Raw genomic sequence first — 12,928 nt, forward strand, 5'->3', positions numbered from 1 at the left:
AAAAAAATCTTCATTTTACACATCACAATTTTCTCACAGCAGCTAAAAGAAACCAGATTTTATATGCAATTGTCAAAACAAAACAAAAAGACTAGTTCTTCCCCAAATCAACAAAATTGCTATCATGTTATTCAGTAGTCACTGCAAATCACACCTTGACCAACACTAGACAAGTGTATTGCTCAGGAAAAGTGCCATTTCAAATTACTGTCTTCAAATCTGAAATTTATTAAACCATGATTCTCTGCATACGTTAATCTTTTTGTTAATTGAATTAACATACAAAGCATTTAATTTAATTGCACACCATTTTCCTTAAGTTCCTGATTTTATTACAATTTGAATTGATTCACAAGTTACAAAGTATCAATGCTACCTACAGCGGTTTATACAAATCCACACGCATATTTGGATTGTGCCAGGCACACGAACATGATATTTGATCACCCAGAGGAAATTCCAGATTCCCTGATCCATTAAAACCAACATCCACGTAAGCCCACTGATCCATGGATGATGGCAGAGACAAAATCAGTAGGTCCTGCGTGCTGTAAATAGATTGATAATGGGAGCGGTGACTGAGGCATAACAGAACACATGGCAGAATTACATTCTACTTTTCATCCTCTGAGGAGGACAAGATGTGCTACACCAGCTTGCAATGGATGCATGAACAGGGCTCTTCTCCTATTCAATCTTACTCCAGAACTGGGAATCATGAAACTATAATTCAGCTTCTTACACAAAATTCTCAAGCATTACAATAATCAGTCTTGAGCAGCAGTTCCACAGCTTACCTTTCTCTTTCACAGGAAAAAACCCAACACAGAACCAAAACAACTCATCTGTATTAATTCTGCTTTCTTCTGCTGTAAAGAAAACAATAAAATATATCTGTCCTCAGAGAAAAAAGCCCTTGCTTCTCCCTCTCTTCCAAAATAGCCATCATCATGTAGAGCTCTCGCTTAAAATCCACTTGGAAGTATTTCTCAGATTAAGTAAGGCTGTTACCTCTGCCCACTTCAAGCAAATGATAAATAATATATTACTTTGATATACTTCCTTAGGATCTGGTATCAAAACCAGTTCATTAGTGAAAAAACACCTGTGTGGCTCTCTCGTGTACATAACATGTTCACACAAGTTCTAACTCTCACTGTCTCAGTCCCTTAAAATAAAACTATAGCTATTTCAGTGGTTTTCAATCAGCTTTAGCAAGAGCAATAAGTTACCCTTTAAAACCATTTTTCTCCCAGGATATGCTAGCAAAAAGCACAAACAGTGGAAAGGAAGTGAGCAGAGACAGTAGTACGCTCGGCAAAACCTGACAGTTCAAAAGGCATTCAAAGAGCAACAGAATGAAAACTAGCCACTAAAGTAAAAAGTGCAAGGAACTAGCACCATGAAAATAGGGAGGAGAGTAGCTCCACTATGAGCAGTTACACAGAATGTTTTACTAGCAATACCTTGTTTGTTCTGGCAGTCACGAGGCATTCATTACACTGATACAAATTGCAAAATCTTTCATCCAAAAGCATAACAGGAATAGGATACTCAATGATTCCAGTAAAGAACACTTACTTAGAGCCTAATACAAGGTTACTTAGCTGCAACATGGTTTTCTCATAGCTAAGAAAGTCTTTACTAAAGGGGAAGAAGTTTACATAGCTCAGAACATGATGCTGACAGCTTTCTAAAGCCAACCTTTATACAAGACTTGGCTTATTTTATTTGCAGAGACATACACTGAATGAGACAGCCATCACCATTCAATCCAAACATCAGCATTTGCATAAACTTCCCCCATCTACATTAGTGCTCCCAACCAAACACAGTCCTTGGGCTTTCTGCAGAAAAAGACAGTGCTTCTAGGTTATTGCTGTATTACAGAAAAACAATGCTAATATTTGCAGGAGGGACAGAGTGTGCATTCTGCAGATCACACCCTTTACAAAAAGCCTCACACTCACTCTCTTCATCCTGTGCTGCCTCCATACAGCAGAACTAGCATGCTGTTTCTCACAAATGAAACGGTACCTTCAGACCTTCTCCCTGCCCTCCACATCTCAAGAGCATTTACACCTCTTCACTGTGGCTTCTACCAGTAGGCAATGGCCTGTCATGCACTTATGACAGCACCTCAAGCAAGAGTGCACACTTAATCAAACTGACTTGACCCCAATTAAGTCCACAAAAAAACAAGGAAGGGGAACACAAAGGGGAAGGAAAAAAGTTATTCTCACGTTTTCTCTGAGGGGAACAAACGTTCCTGACAGCAGGTTTGTTTTCTGAGACCTGCAGTTTAAGCTGACATGCAAGCTTATTAAATAGAAGCAGCCCCTTCATCCAAACACAAAAACCTTAAACCCCCCCCCCCATATTTTTAATTTAGATCTGCCTCTGAAATGAATGAAAAGAATCTGAATGTTGGAAAAAACTGAAGAGCTTGCATTGCCACCAAACAAATCAGACTGTGCAAATTCATGTTGTTTATCTGCAGTGCTGAGTCACATCTGGATGGTGGATGTGTCTCACGCCCTGGGAACCTTTCAGAACTTCCCCTCCTGCCAGAACCCTGTCTTAAAAAAGAATTCCTACAGTGATGTGATAAGTGATCTTTTCCTGCCATGTGGTGTACATATATTTAAGACTTTCACAAACACTCGGCCAAAAATTGTATACTGCAGTGTTTCTCAAGTCACAAACACTACACAAACCATTCTTACAGGATATGCTGTCCAAGGACATGGGACCTCAACCTTACTTTTCACTCCCCTAATTCCCATCCACCAAGTAAAGCGTTGCAACCTCTCAGGCTTTGTTAAGTCTTCAGCTTCTGGAATGCAGCAGTTGGACTTCTGCATTTTGCAGGGACTCAGAAAAGCCATTTAGTTCACGTATCCAATGTACAACATTTCCAGCAAGTGCTTTCAGGCTGTTCATAAGAACAGTTAGGTCACTTCACACCACAGAGGTGGTACTTTCCGGATTTACACGCATCAACCTTGAAGCGTTTCTCAGATCCTGTAGCTGCTTGGCCGGCTTTCCAACCCCTTCCTCAAATCTTTTTTCCACAACAGGAAGGACAGTTTCATACAGGAAGGATGCATTTTGCCTAATGAACGCTTTTTTCTCCGGATCCTGTTCACAACGTAAACTGTAATCAACATGCTGGACAGCAACCAGGATGATTTCTACCAGACTCTCCAAAAGGACCATATGCAGCTCTGGGAAGTAAAGCTTTAACGCTTCCTCCAAGAAGGCCATAGTCTGCTTAGTGAAAGCTACTACAGTATAGCTCAGGTTGACCCAGCAGTCATCACCCGTGTACTGGTCAAAATTGCCCACCCCACAGCTCCTCATCTCCTCCCTGAGTTTCCCCAGTGCCTCTGGAGTCATTAGGTTCATCCTTCTCCACATCTCCTCAGAGTTGCGGTGCTTGGTGGCCTCGATGATGATATCCTTGTAGCTCTGTAACGCACCTTTGATATCCTTTACCAGAAGAGCGTGAATGATGAAGGTGAGGTCCAGTCCAATCTCACTAAGCTGCTTGCAGTGCTCCTTAGCTACCTTGGGGAGTAACGAAAAGCAAAGGGTGTTACTAGTATGTAGGCCCCCTTTACATCTTATTTACCAAATTCTCAGAAAACAGAGAAGTCTTAGTTATACTTATTTCTCCTGCTTCAAGAAATTTCTTATTAATGAGAAATAACGGAAAGATAAACCCTGCCTATCAAAAAAACTCTGAGAATTACATTATGAACTCCCCCAACCCTTCTACTCCTCCCCCCCCCCCCCATTAGAAGCTGAAATAAATTAGTCTTGCAAAAAACTATGGGAATGTAGTCCAGGACAGGCCTGGAAAATAGACAAAAAAAGTCTTCAAATACTCATCACTCAAATGTAGCTTATATAAATTTTAGGATCTCCTACTGGTTAAAGGCAAACTAAGAACAGATACATACTGTATTTCTGATAAAGACAGGGTTTTTCTGGCTGTGCATTTTCATCTTAATCCTTTCCTCTGTTAAACTGATAAAAAAACCAAACCAACCCCAAATGAATATTCACTTTCCAACTCGGGAAACCTTTGCACAGACCCTTTCAAGAGTCAGCAACTAAGCTAGGGTTAGAAAAGCAGATTTACAAGCTTTACAACCTCCGTTTTGGCTACCATGTCACAGCACCCTCTTTGGACCCTCTTACCTTGACGCACTCTGCCGCAGTCGACAAACTCTCTTTACTGTCGAAGACCTGCTTACTGAAGGCATCTACAAACATCTTCATGGAAGAGCGGGCCCAGACCACGAAGGCCGAGTAGCAGCCGTTGTTGCCAGCAAAATCCGTCTCAAACTCTCTTGCTGTCTCCAGAAGGCTGGTGAAGAAGACATGGCAGAGCTTGTGGATGTAGAGCAATGTGGCACCCTCGATGCGCAGCTGCCGGATGGCGGTCTGCACCGCGGCCGCCCGGTTCTTCAGGAAGAGCTCGCATGCCTTGGTGGACTGGCCCAAGCGAATGAGCTGGGACACAGCTCGGCGGGTGGCTCGAGGCCCTCCCCGCAGAGAGCGGTCTGGAGACAGCTCGAACACCAGCACGTCTGTAAGCTGCCGGACCCGCTCATCCACCTTGACCCGCAGCTCCTTCACGGGCTGGCTCACAGGCTTGTCCCGCAGGTACTCGTTGAGTTTATCCAAGAGGTCCACCGCCCCCTCGAAGTCCCTCTGAGCAATGCAGACGTCCAGGTCCTCAGGCAGCTCCTGGATCCATTCAAGTGACAGATCAACGACCTCCTCCTCAGCAGAGGGCTCTTCCTCCTCTTCCTCCTCCTCGAAGGGGTTGGTGGATTCAGGAGGTGCTGGGGCAGGCCGGGGCAGGGCCTCCTGCTCCAGGCGTTGCTTCTCACTGAGGGCCCGGTTGCGTTTGGTCTCCTCTAGCACCTCCAGCCACTCCTTCTTGATCTTGGCATTCTCAGCCTGGAAGATGCGGCTCTCGGGGAACATGAGCAGCTTGAACATATCCTTCATGGGAGGGTTATCCTTGACGTTGACCACAGCCAGCCCATCGAGGGAGTAGAGGGCAACGTAGCGGTAGGCACCGCGGCGGTTGGGCAGCGCGGTGGCCACGAGCAGGCAGTCATTCATGAGGAAGGCGTGCACCCGCTGGATCTGCGCCATGTGGTCGGCATCGTACTCCACCAGGTCGCCGTTGTAGACCAGGTACTTGCTGGGGCTCTCGGGCAGGAGGTCGCGGTAGCCCTCCACCTTCTCCAGGAGGGTAGTGAGAGTCCGCTGCCGCCCCTCCTCGTTGGCTGCTGCCTCCTTGGCCGACAGGGGCAGGAAGGGGTCGGTGGCAGCGGCGCGGCGGGAGCCCAGCTCGGGATCGTCGCGATCGGCCTGGAGAAGCAGGGCCTGGGTGACGGCCTCCATGATGCCCTTCTGCTCGGTGAGGATGTGGCTGAGCTGGTACATCTCGCTCTCCAGGTAGCTGATCTCCCGCGCCGTTTCGATGAACTGCCGGTAGTTTTGGTACACGTTGCGTTTCAGGCTCTGGGCCGTCTCCTCGCTCAGCGCCTGGATGCGCTGCCGGTGCTCCTGCAGGTCCCGGTCCCCGTCCGACTGCTGCGACAGCTGCTTCACGTACTCCGCCGCCACGAAGCCCCCGGACTCCAGCTGCCGCCGCAACCGGCTCCCGCCACCTTCGCCCAGCGACAGTGCCATCGCCATGGCCGCACCTCCAGCAGCCCCGCTGGCCGGCACCCGCCCCACACCCACTACCGCCGCCGTCAGAGCAACGCGACTGCGCCTGCGCACCGCAGGACGTAAACCGCCTGCGACAACCGCGCGGGGCCCAACGCGCATGCGCGGCTTCCCTCCCTGCGACCGTGAGCGCAGGGACTCAAACGGCGTTAGGCACATGCGTGGTCGGAGCAAGGTGGTGCGCGGAGCTTTTAGTCGCGTAACGCGCATGCGCGCCAGGCGGCTCTGGCTGATGGCGCAGTCTAGGTGCCCGGCCGTTGGGGCGCCGCTGCCTTGAGCGGGATGGAGGAGGACTTCGTGCTGGCGCTGCAGCTCCAGGAGCTGTGGGAGGCGGAAGACAAGGAGGCGGCAGCAGCAGCACCAGCACCGTCTCCTGAGGCCTTGCGGGACCTTTCTCCTCTCCGGCCGCTATCAGTGGTAGATGAGGCGTGGGAGCTGCTGGATCCCAGCCCCGATGTGCACGGCCTCTTCGTGCAGTTCAACGAGGCGCTCTTCTGGGGGCGCCTGGCCGCGGTGGACGTGTCGTGGAGCCCGCGCATGACCCTGTAAGCTATCCGGGGGGGGGGGGACGACAGGGGAAGCTGCCATGGGGCCTCAGCAGGCTGCCGGTGCTGTGTCAGAGCTGCTGGAAGAGTTTGTGGCTCTTCAAATAGGGAGTAGTTCATCTCGTCATAGAATCACAGAATGGTTTGTGTTGGAAGCGACTTTCAAGCTCACCTAGTTCCAACTCTCCACGGGCAGGGCCACCTTCCACTAGACCAGGTTGCTCTAAGCCCTGTCTAACCCGGCCAGGGATGGGGCAGCCACGGCTTCTTTGGCAACCCGTGCCAGGGCCTCATCACCCTCACAATGAAGAATTTCTCTCTAATATATATATAGCTATGGGTTGGGGGGGAGAGGGGGAAGGAAGGAAAAGCAGGTGTTTATTCTTATATTCTACTCCTGAGTGTCGGTTCATAGGCATGGTGTGCTAGTGCCACAGCTGCTCTCCCAGGTACTTCGATGTCCTGCTTTTCTAACGTGGTTTGTACCCTGGGATGTAGGTTGGTCATTGTCATTGTTTTGTCCTTCATTGGTCATCCTTGGCAGCCCTAGATATCTTCCCCTGGGGTGCAGGCCAAACTGGAGAGATGTTAAAGTGGAATAAATAATTTGGTCTTAAACAGTATGTCAGAATGTAAAAGAACATATTTGTATTGCTGTTGTTTTTCTTGTTCTCAGTTTCTATTATAATTTTATAGCATGGCAGAAAGGTAAATATGAAATTGTAACAGTATATTAAGAAAGCTTAGAACAGATGAGGAAGGGGAATATACAGGGAATCTGAGATGAAAACAAAAAAAGCTTTGACGTGCAGGTTGCAGTTCTGTAGCAGATCAGCTGATGCAATTGCTGGCGTCCTGCCCCCTCTTGTCCTCTGCTGGTTGCAGCACTCTTTAAAGAGTTGAAAATACTTGAACACTGAACAGGTAGAGCACTAAATCGGTAATATTAGAAAAAGAAAAATGTTTTCTGCTGGGTTAGCATGCAGAAGTAATGATACATGAAAGTTCAGTAAGAGTCAAACACTGGGAGAGGATGAGGAGTTAAATTGCAGCAACCTGCAGTTAAGTTGGTGTTGGCTGCTTTGAATCTCCAGCCTCTGTTTCATGTATTTCACTCCATGAGGAATTCTAATGAAAACAGTCCTCTGTCTCCTAAACAGGTTATCTTGGAGCAATCCATTGTGATTTCCCCCCACCTCCTCAGGATTACTTCAGCTTTGAATTAAAGTGATTACAAGATATCTAATAAACTACACTTTCATTTTTGCTGGTTCAGTCACAGCTTATTCTAAGGAACTTGTGGGTTTGGATTTTTTTCTTATTTTTTTCTTGAGTTTTTCAATAACCAAAAGTTATTTTTCATGTTCTGAGAGTTACCTAGCATGTGCTGGAAGAGGACAGCATTTTAACTCCAGTTCTCAGTTAATGTACTGCAGAAACAAGTAGCTTTTCATATTCTGTATCTCTTTCAGCTGTGCTGGGGTGTGTAAATATGAAGGAAAAGGTGGAATGTGTTCCATTCGTCTAAGTGAGCCACTCCTCAAGTTAAGACCAAGGAAGGATCTTGTTGAGGTATTTGAAGAATGCTCATGAACCTGCATGTAAAATGTATCGTGTGTCCCCCCCCAATATTTTATAGTAGGATTCTTACAGTATGTATTATATACTGTATATACTTATATACCTATGGATTGTAAAATAGTGGTGTCTTTATTGTTACACTTGTGATGCTTATGTTTCGGTGTCATGGTCATCTTTCCTTTTTGCATTTCTAAATGGGCAACTCTGAGTGGGAGACTAAGGCCACTTGCTTATTTTACTGAAAAAAAAAACAACCCCAAACCCCAAATTTTTTACTCATAAATTATTCCCTAATATTAAAACCAAACATGGACTGAAAGCACAATCGGAAAGTGGCTGTAGCTTCATCTTTTAGCTCAAAAGGCCAACAGCTAAAAATAAGGGTATAGCATATGACTGTAAACATTGTGTTGCTTCTTGTGGCTCTGTCAGGGCTGCTGCTTTGAGTTGGCTGAGCATCCATGTTTGCTTAATGAACAGAAATGCTGTGGGGTTTCAACTTTCTCAGAAGTGTCTCTTTCGGTTGCAGAGGGGATGATCTCTTCAAAGATCTGACTTAAGTTTGGGGATTATTTCTCCTTTTTGGAATGTCACTTATTGTACTAAAATGTTTTGGTGGTATGGGAATAGAGGTAATTTGATTTCACAGGTCGAAGAAGTATCATGTTTTTACCCCCCAGAATAAACATGTGAATGCATGAAGAGAAGATCAGTACTGAGATAAATGTAGAGGAGTAGCATACTTACAGCTTAATTTTGAAACTATATGTAATGCTTTTCAGTAAATAACTAATGATTTCCATCGTTTCAGACACTGTTGCATGAAATGATCCATGCCCTGCTTTTTGTTACTAATAATGACAAAGATCGTGAATCACATGGACCAGAGTTCTGCAAACACATGCGTCGCATTAATCGGTTGACTGGAGCCAATGTCACAGTAAGCGTAAACTACTTAATTTAATAGCAGTTTCTTCTGATTTGGTTTCTTGGTGTATGTGGTGCGGTATGAGTAATAGACTTGTTCTTGTTTGACACTCCACAGTTGGTACCAACACAAACTTGCACCCAAGTGTATGCCAGTGCCATAGTTATTTTATTGGGGAAGATGGTGGGAACAGGTTGAGGAAGATGTAGCAAGTTGTTAGTCACATGGTTTTCAAGTATGCCCTCTGTGAGTATTTTTCTTTAAACCTGAAATGACTGAATGCTATCAGAAACAGAATAGCTCCATGTTTGGAGAAGAACAGTCTGTTTTAGTTAAGATTTGTATCAGTAGAGGCAAGTGGGTTGATGCTATGGAAAATGTCTGGCAAGATCCATTAAGATAGTAGCTGGAGAAAGAATACAGTACTGGCATTGTTTGCAATGCATTCTAATGAGTACACCTTGTAGGGTGAAATTGTAGATAGATTTTTCAAAGTGACTACTGCAGTTCAGACAAGATAACCAGGACACATTCCTGCACATCCTGTCTTTTAAGCTTTGTTTTAATGGTGTCTACATGTTGATCAAATTTTACCCAGGTTCAGCTCTTTGAACTGGTAATGTAAAAAACACAGCAGTAATGGAAGGAATGAAATGGTAATTTATTTTTAAAGAATATTGTAGAGCTGTTGATGTAAAATTAGGAACTTTCTGAATGACTGTTTCGTTTTGGTTTGTTTTTTTTAAACCTAGATCTATCATGATTTTCACGATGAGGTGGATCTGTACCGCCAGCACTGGTGGCGATGCAACGGCCCCTGCCAAAATAGGAAACCTTACTTTGGATATGTGAAACGTTCGATGAATAGAGCACCCTCTGCACGAGACTTCTGGTGGGCTGAGCATCAAGAGAAATGTGGAGGTACATTCACAAAAGTGAAGGAGCCAGAGAACTTCTCTAAGAAATCCAAGGAGAAAACTCGGGCAGAAAAACTTCCAAATTCCGAGTCACCTAAGAAAGGTATTTAAAGTAATTTTTCTGCCTGTTTTCCAAACTGTTTTTGTCCAAACAGTTCTGTGAACAAGTACAGATCAGCCACTACATGAGCTCTGCTTAGATACTACTGTTACATAGCGAAGAACGGGGCCCATTTTATTTGTGCATGTCTAGGCTCCTTCTCAACTAAACTGTTTGCAAAAGGTTTAGTTTACTGCACTATTTTCAAGCAGCAGTTTTTTTTTATGAAGTATGTAAAATGATGAGCCCATGACATATATGAAAAAGTCACTATTCTTATTTTCTTTTAAATCGCAGGCAAGACAAAAACTCATGATATGCAAGATCTGGTACCCTTTAGTGGAAAGGGATATCGGCTTGGGGGAGGAGACAGTGGACTCTCAGAAAAAAGCACGAATGAAACATCTGGTTCACAGCTTCGTTCCCCAGTAAGGACAATACCAATCCCTAAAAATGAGATAAAATTTGAAAAATCACCCCGTAGTGGCATCTTCTTCCCACTGCATACTGGTGATGCCACTGAGAAAATCAGCTTAGCTTCAAAGCGTGAGTTTCCTAAACTCTCTGTTGCTAATTCAAAAGCTTACAAGAATGTGAGTGGATCACCTGTTAAAATTGCTCGTGTTATGGAAGAAAAATCAAACCAAGGCCCTGCAAGTGGCGAGAGGGTTATGCCATTCTATAACAGGTCACCAAAACAAATTTGTTTTGAGCAGACAACAGCAGGTCAGAAAAAAAGCTCAGAAGGTTCTAATACACTTCAGCAATGGCCAAAAATGGAAGACAGAACTGCCTTTGAAAACTATTTCATTAAAAAAGGTGGTACTGGTGTCACTTCAAGTATAAGTACACCTTCAAAAACCAAAGCTGAATCTCCAGTATCCTCTGCAAGTTCCAGCAATGCTGTGAGGCAGGATAAAAAAGTCAGTTGTCCTGTTTGCCAGACTGAGGTTTTGGAGTCTGAAATAAATGAACACCTTGATTCTTGTCTTGCATAAAACCTTTCAGAAAGCTGGCTCAAAAAGATAAGCCATTGCTTCAAAACTGCTTTGCCTCAGGGTTTGCTTAAGGTGTGGTTACTTCCCTATGTGCCTGTTCTGAACTGGAATTTATACTGTCAGCATGGCGAACAAGTTTTGTGGAGCTGTACATCAGTGGTGACTGAGAAGCTAGGTGCAGCTTGTCTTCCAAGGAATCAAATTCTGAAGCTGTAGCAGGTGGATGTTTGTGCAAATGTTCCTGCTGCAGAATCTTGGTAATACACAGGGAGGTGGACACTTGCTGAACTCCCTATTCCCTAGTTTCAAGGCAGTTTTCAAGATTAAGACATTTTTAATCCTGCTAGTTTATGTTTGTTCTTAAAGCCCCTTTGTCTTGGGGGAGGGGGAAGGAGGGAGTTAAGGGAGGGGTGGCCATTTTTAAAGTTGACTACCTGTACTAGGTAAGAATTCTTCTGTTTGCTGCAGTATCATTAAGTGGCATGTACGTTTAGAACATAAACTATTTTGCATAAGCCACAGTTACACTCTTAGGTGGTCATCTCACCTGTGAGCTTTTCTAAAAGATAGGTGAGAGTGAGAATCTCAAAGGATTTTGCCAAAGATGGGAGAGGCATAGGCATCAAAAACATAACAAACCATCCATTTAGGTTTAATGGGTGGATTGTAGCAGGAAAGAGAAGATCCAGAAGGGCAATGAAGGTGCCAGGAAATCAAGCACAAGGTTCTTGGTAGACAGGAAGGCCCTATACTTAAGGGCTCAATTTAAAGGAAAAGCATTTTGAGGAGCTTATTTTCTGAGGTTGTTTAAACATTAGCTGCACCATTAAAAGTCAGAGTGGTCACATGGAAGCTAATGAACTTCAGTCTTTAGTGTGTCTGTTTGGTCCAGGATCCCAGCTAGATTTTCCATCCGCTGCTTCTGATCATCTGCACAAACTGTTCACTTGTTAGGATACAGGAATTATGAGCATGAGTAACTGATCCCCATATCTTCACACTAGTAAGTAAAAAGTTGTGAGGAATATTGGTATCAGTACGGAAAAAAAGCTGTTCCTGGCCATGTTGTTAAAAGATGATTTTTCAGTTAAATTTCCAGTGTTTCACAAGTCAAAATGGTGTTAAATTGATAGCAGCTGACAGTCTTTATTTTGCTGCTTCTGGAAGCCAGCCAGCCTGGTGGTTAGTATCCAAGGAGCCAGGCAGTTGAGTACTCAAACCATTGTGCTATGAGAAGTCATGAATGCTGAGCAGATGTGTTTTCTACGTAAACTTTGTGAGACATTGACAGTCTTTTGCTGCACTGAAAGTATTTAACTGGTTCCACAGTTAACATCTGGATTCCTTACTTGTAAAACTGATAATAAATATTTCTGTTAAAGAAGGAAAAACTAATTATGCTGTTTCATATATTGTTGCTACAACTTTAAATGGCTATATTAGCCTTGGATGCATGTATGTTTGCCTTTATGTAATCAGCTACTTGCTGCTCCCTTTTGAAATGCGAAAATAAACTGACGTGCAATGGAATTTAGCAAGTGATACATTAACCCTTTTTTAAACATTGGCGTATTTTTTTAAATAATGATGCTACAGAGATTTAATGTTAATTAGATTGTTCTTAAATATGTTGAATAAATTGTTACTGAATTTTCATCTTCATTAAATTAAATGTAATTAAGCCTGGGTTTCTGATGGCAGTTGTGGCCATCTTGTGTTACTCAGGAGTGGGTTCAGCTGTCTATCTAATAACTGTCTGGCTTAACAGATCCTATCTGTATCAACATTTTTCCTTCTTAAATTTCCCTGTCAGAACAGGCATTGGTGAATATAGACTACACCCAGCTCTGCCTTCTCCATCATATTTTTAGTACAGTTTCACTTTTGTTTCTTTTCTGTTGAAAAATTTACAAATAGTGATTCTAAAATTTGATTGGACATGTTAATTTTCCATACTTCCTTCATAAAACTGCAGTGTCTCTGTGTTCCCAGTGAAACTTGACGTGTACATGGATGGTACTCCTAAAGTATATTTTGCTACCATAGGTTTTCAAGAAGAGGACCAGATTCATATTGTGAGTGGTATCTCAAATCATGAAGCA

General features: G+C 44.0%; 2 protein-coding genes across 2 annotated transcripts; one reads left to right on the forward strand and one right to left on the reverse strand.

Moving 5' to 3' along the window:
* On the reverse strand, positions 1-5,783 carry EXOC8 (exocyst complex component 8). The gene is made up of 2 exons (XM_061378774.1): positions 4,207-5,783; positions 1-3,570 (listed from the first exon to the last, which is right to left on the reverse strand). Exons 1-2 carry the CDS (start codon positions 5,722-5,724, stop codon positions 2,962-2,964), a joined length of 2,127 nt encoding a protein of 708 aa, XP_061234758.1. The 5' UTR covers positions 5,725-5,783; the 3' UTR covers positions 1-2,961.
* A 222-nt stretch (positions 5,784-6,005) lies between these two features.
* Positions 6,006-10,937, forward strand: SPRTN (SprT-like N-terminal domain). The gene is made up of 5 exons (XM_061378842.1): positions 6,006-6,302; positions 7,775-7,874; positions 8,695-8,823; positions 9,564-9,831; positions 10,126-10,937. The coding sequence occupies exons 1-5, from the start codon at positions 6,040-6,042 to the stop codon at positions 10,824-10,826; spliced, it is 1,461 nt and encodes a 486-aa protein (XP_061234826.1). The 5' UTR covers positions 6,006-6,039; the 3' UTR covers positions 10,827-10,937.
* Positions 10,938-12,928: the final 1,991 nt, after the last annotated feature.

This window comes from Neopsephotus bourkii, unplaced genomic scaffold (assembly GCF_033783945.1).
Source record: "Neopsephotus bourkii isolate Nb327-2 ecotype Australia unplaced genomic scaffold, CSIRO-AGI_Nbou_v1 NB_1767, whole genome shotgun sequence".
In the NCBI taxonomy this organism is placed as follows: domain Eukaryota; kingdom Metazoa; phylum Chordata; class Aves; order Psittaciformes; family Psittacidae; genus Neopsephotus; species Neopsephotus bourkii.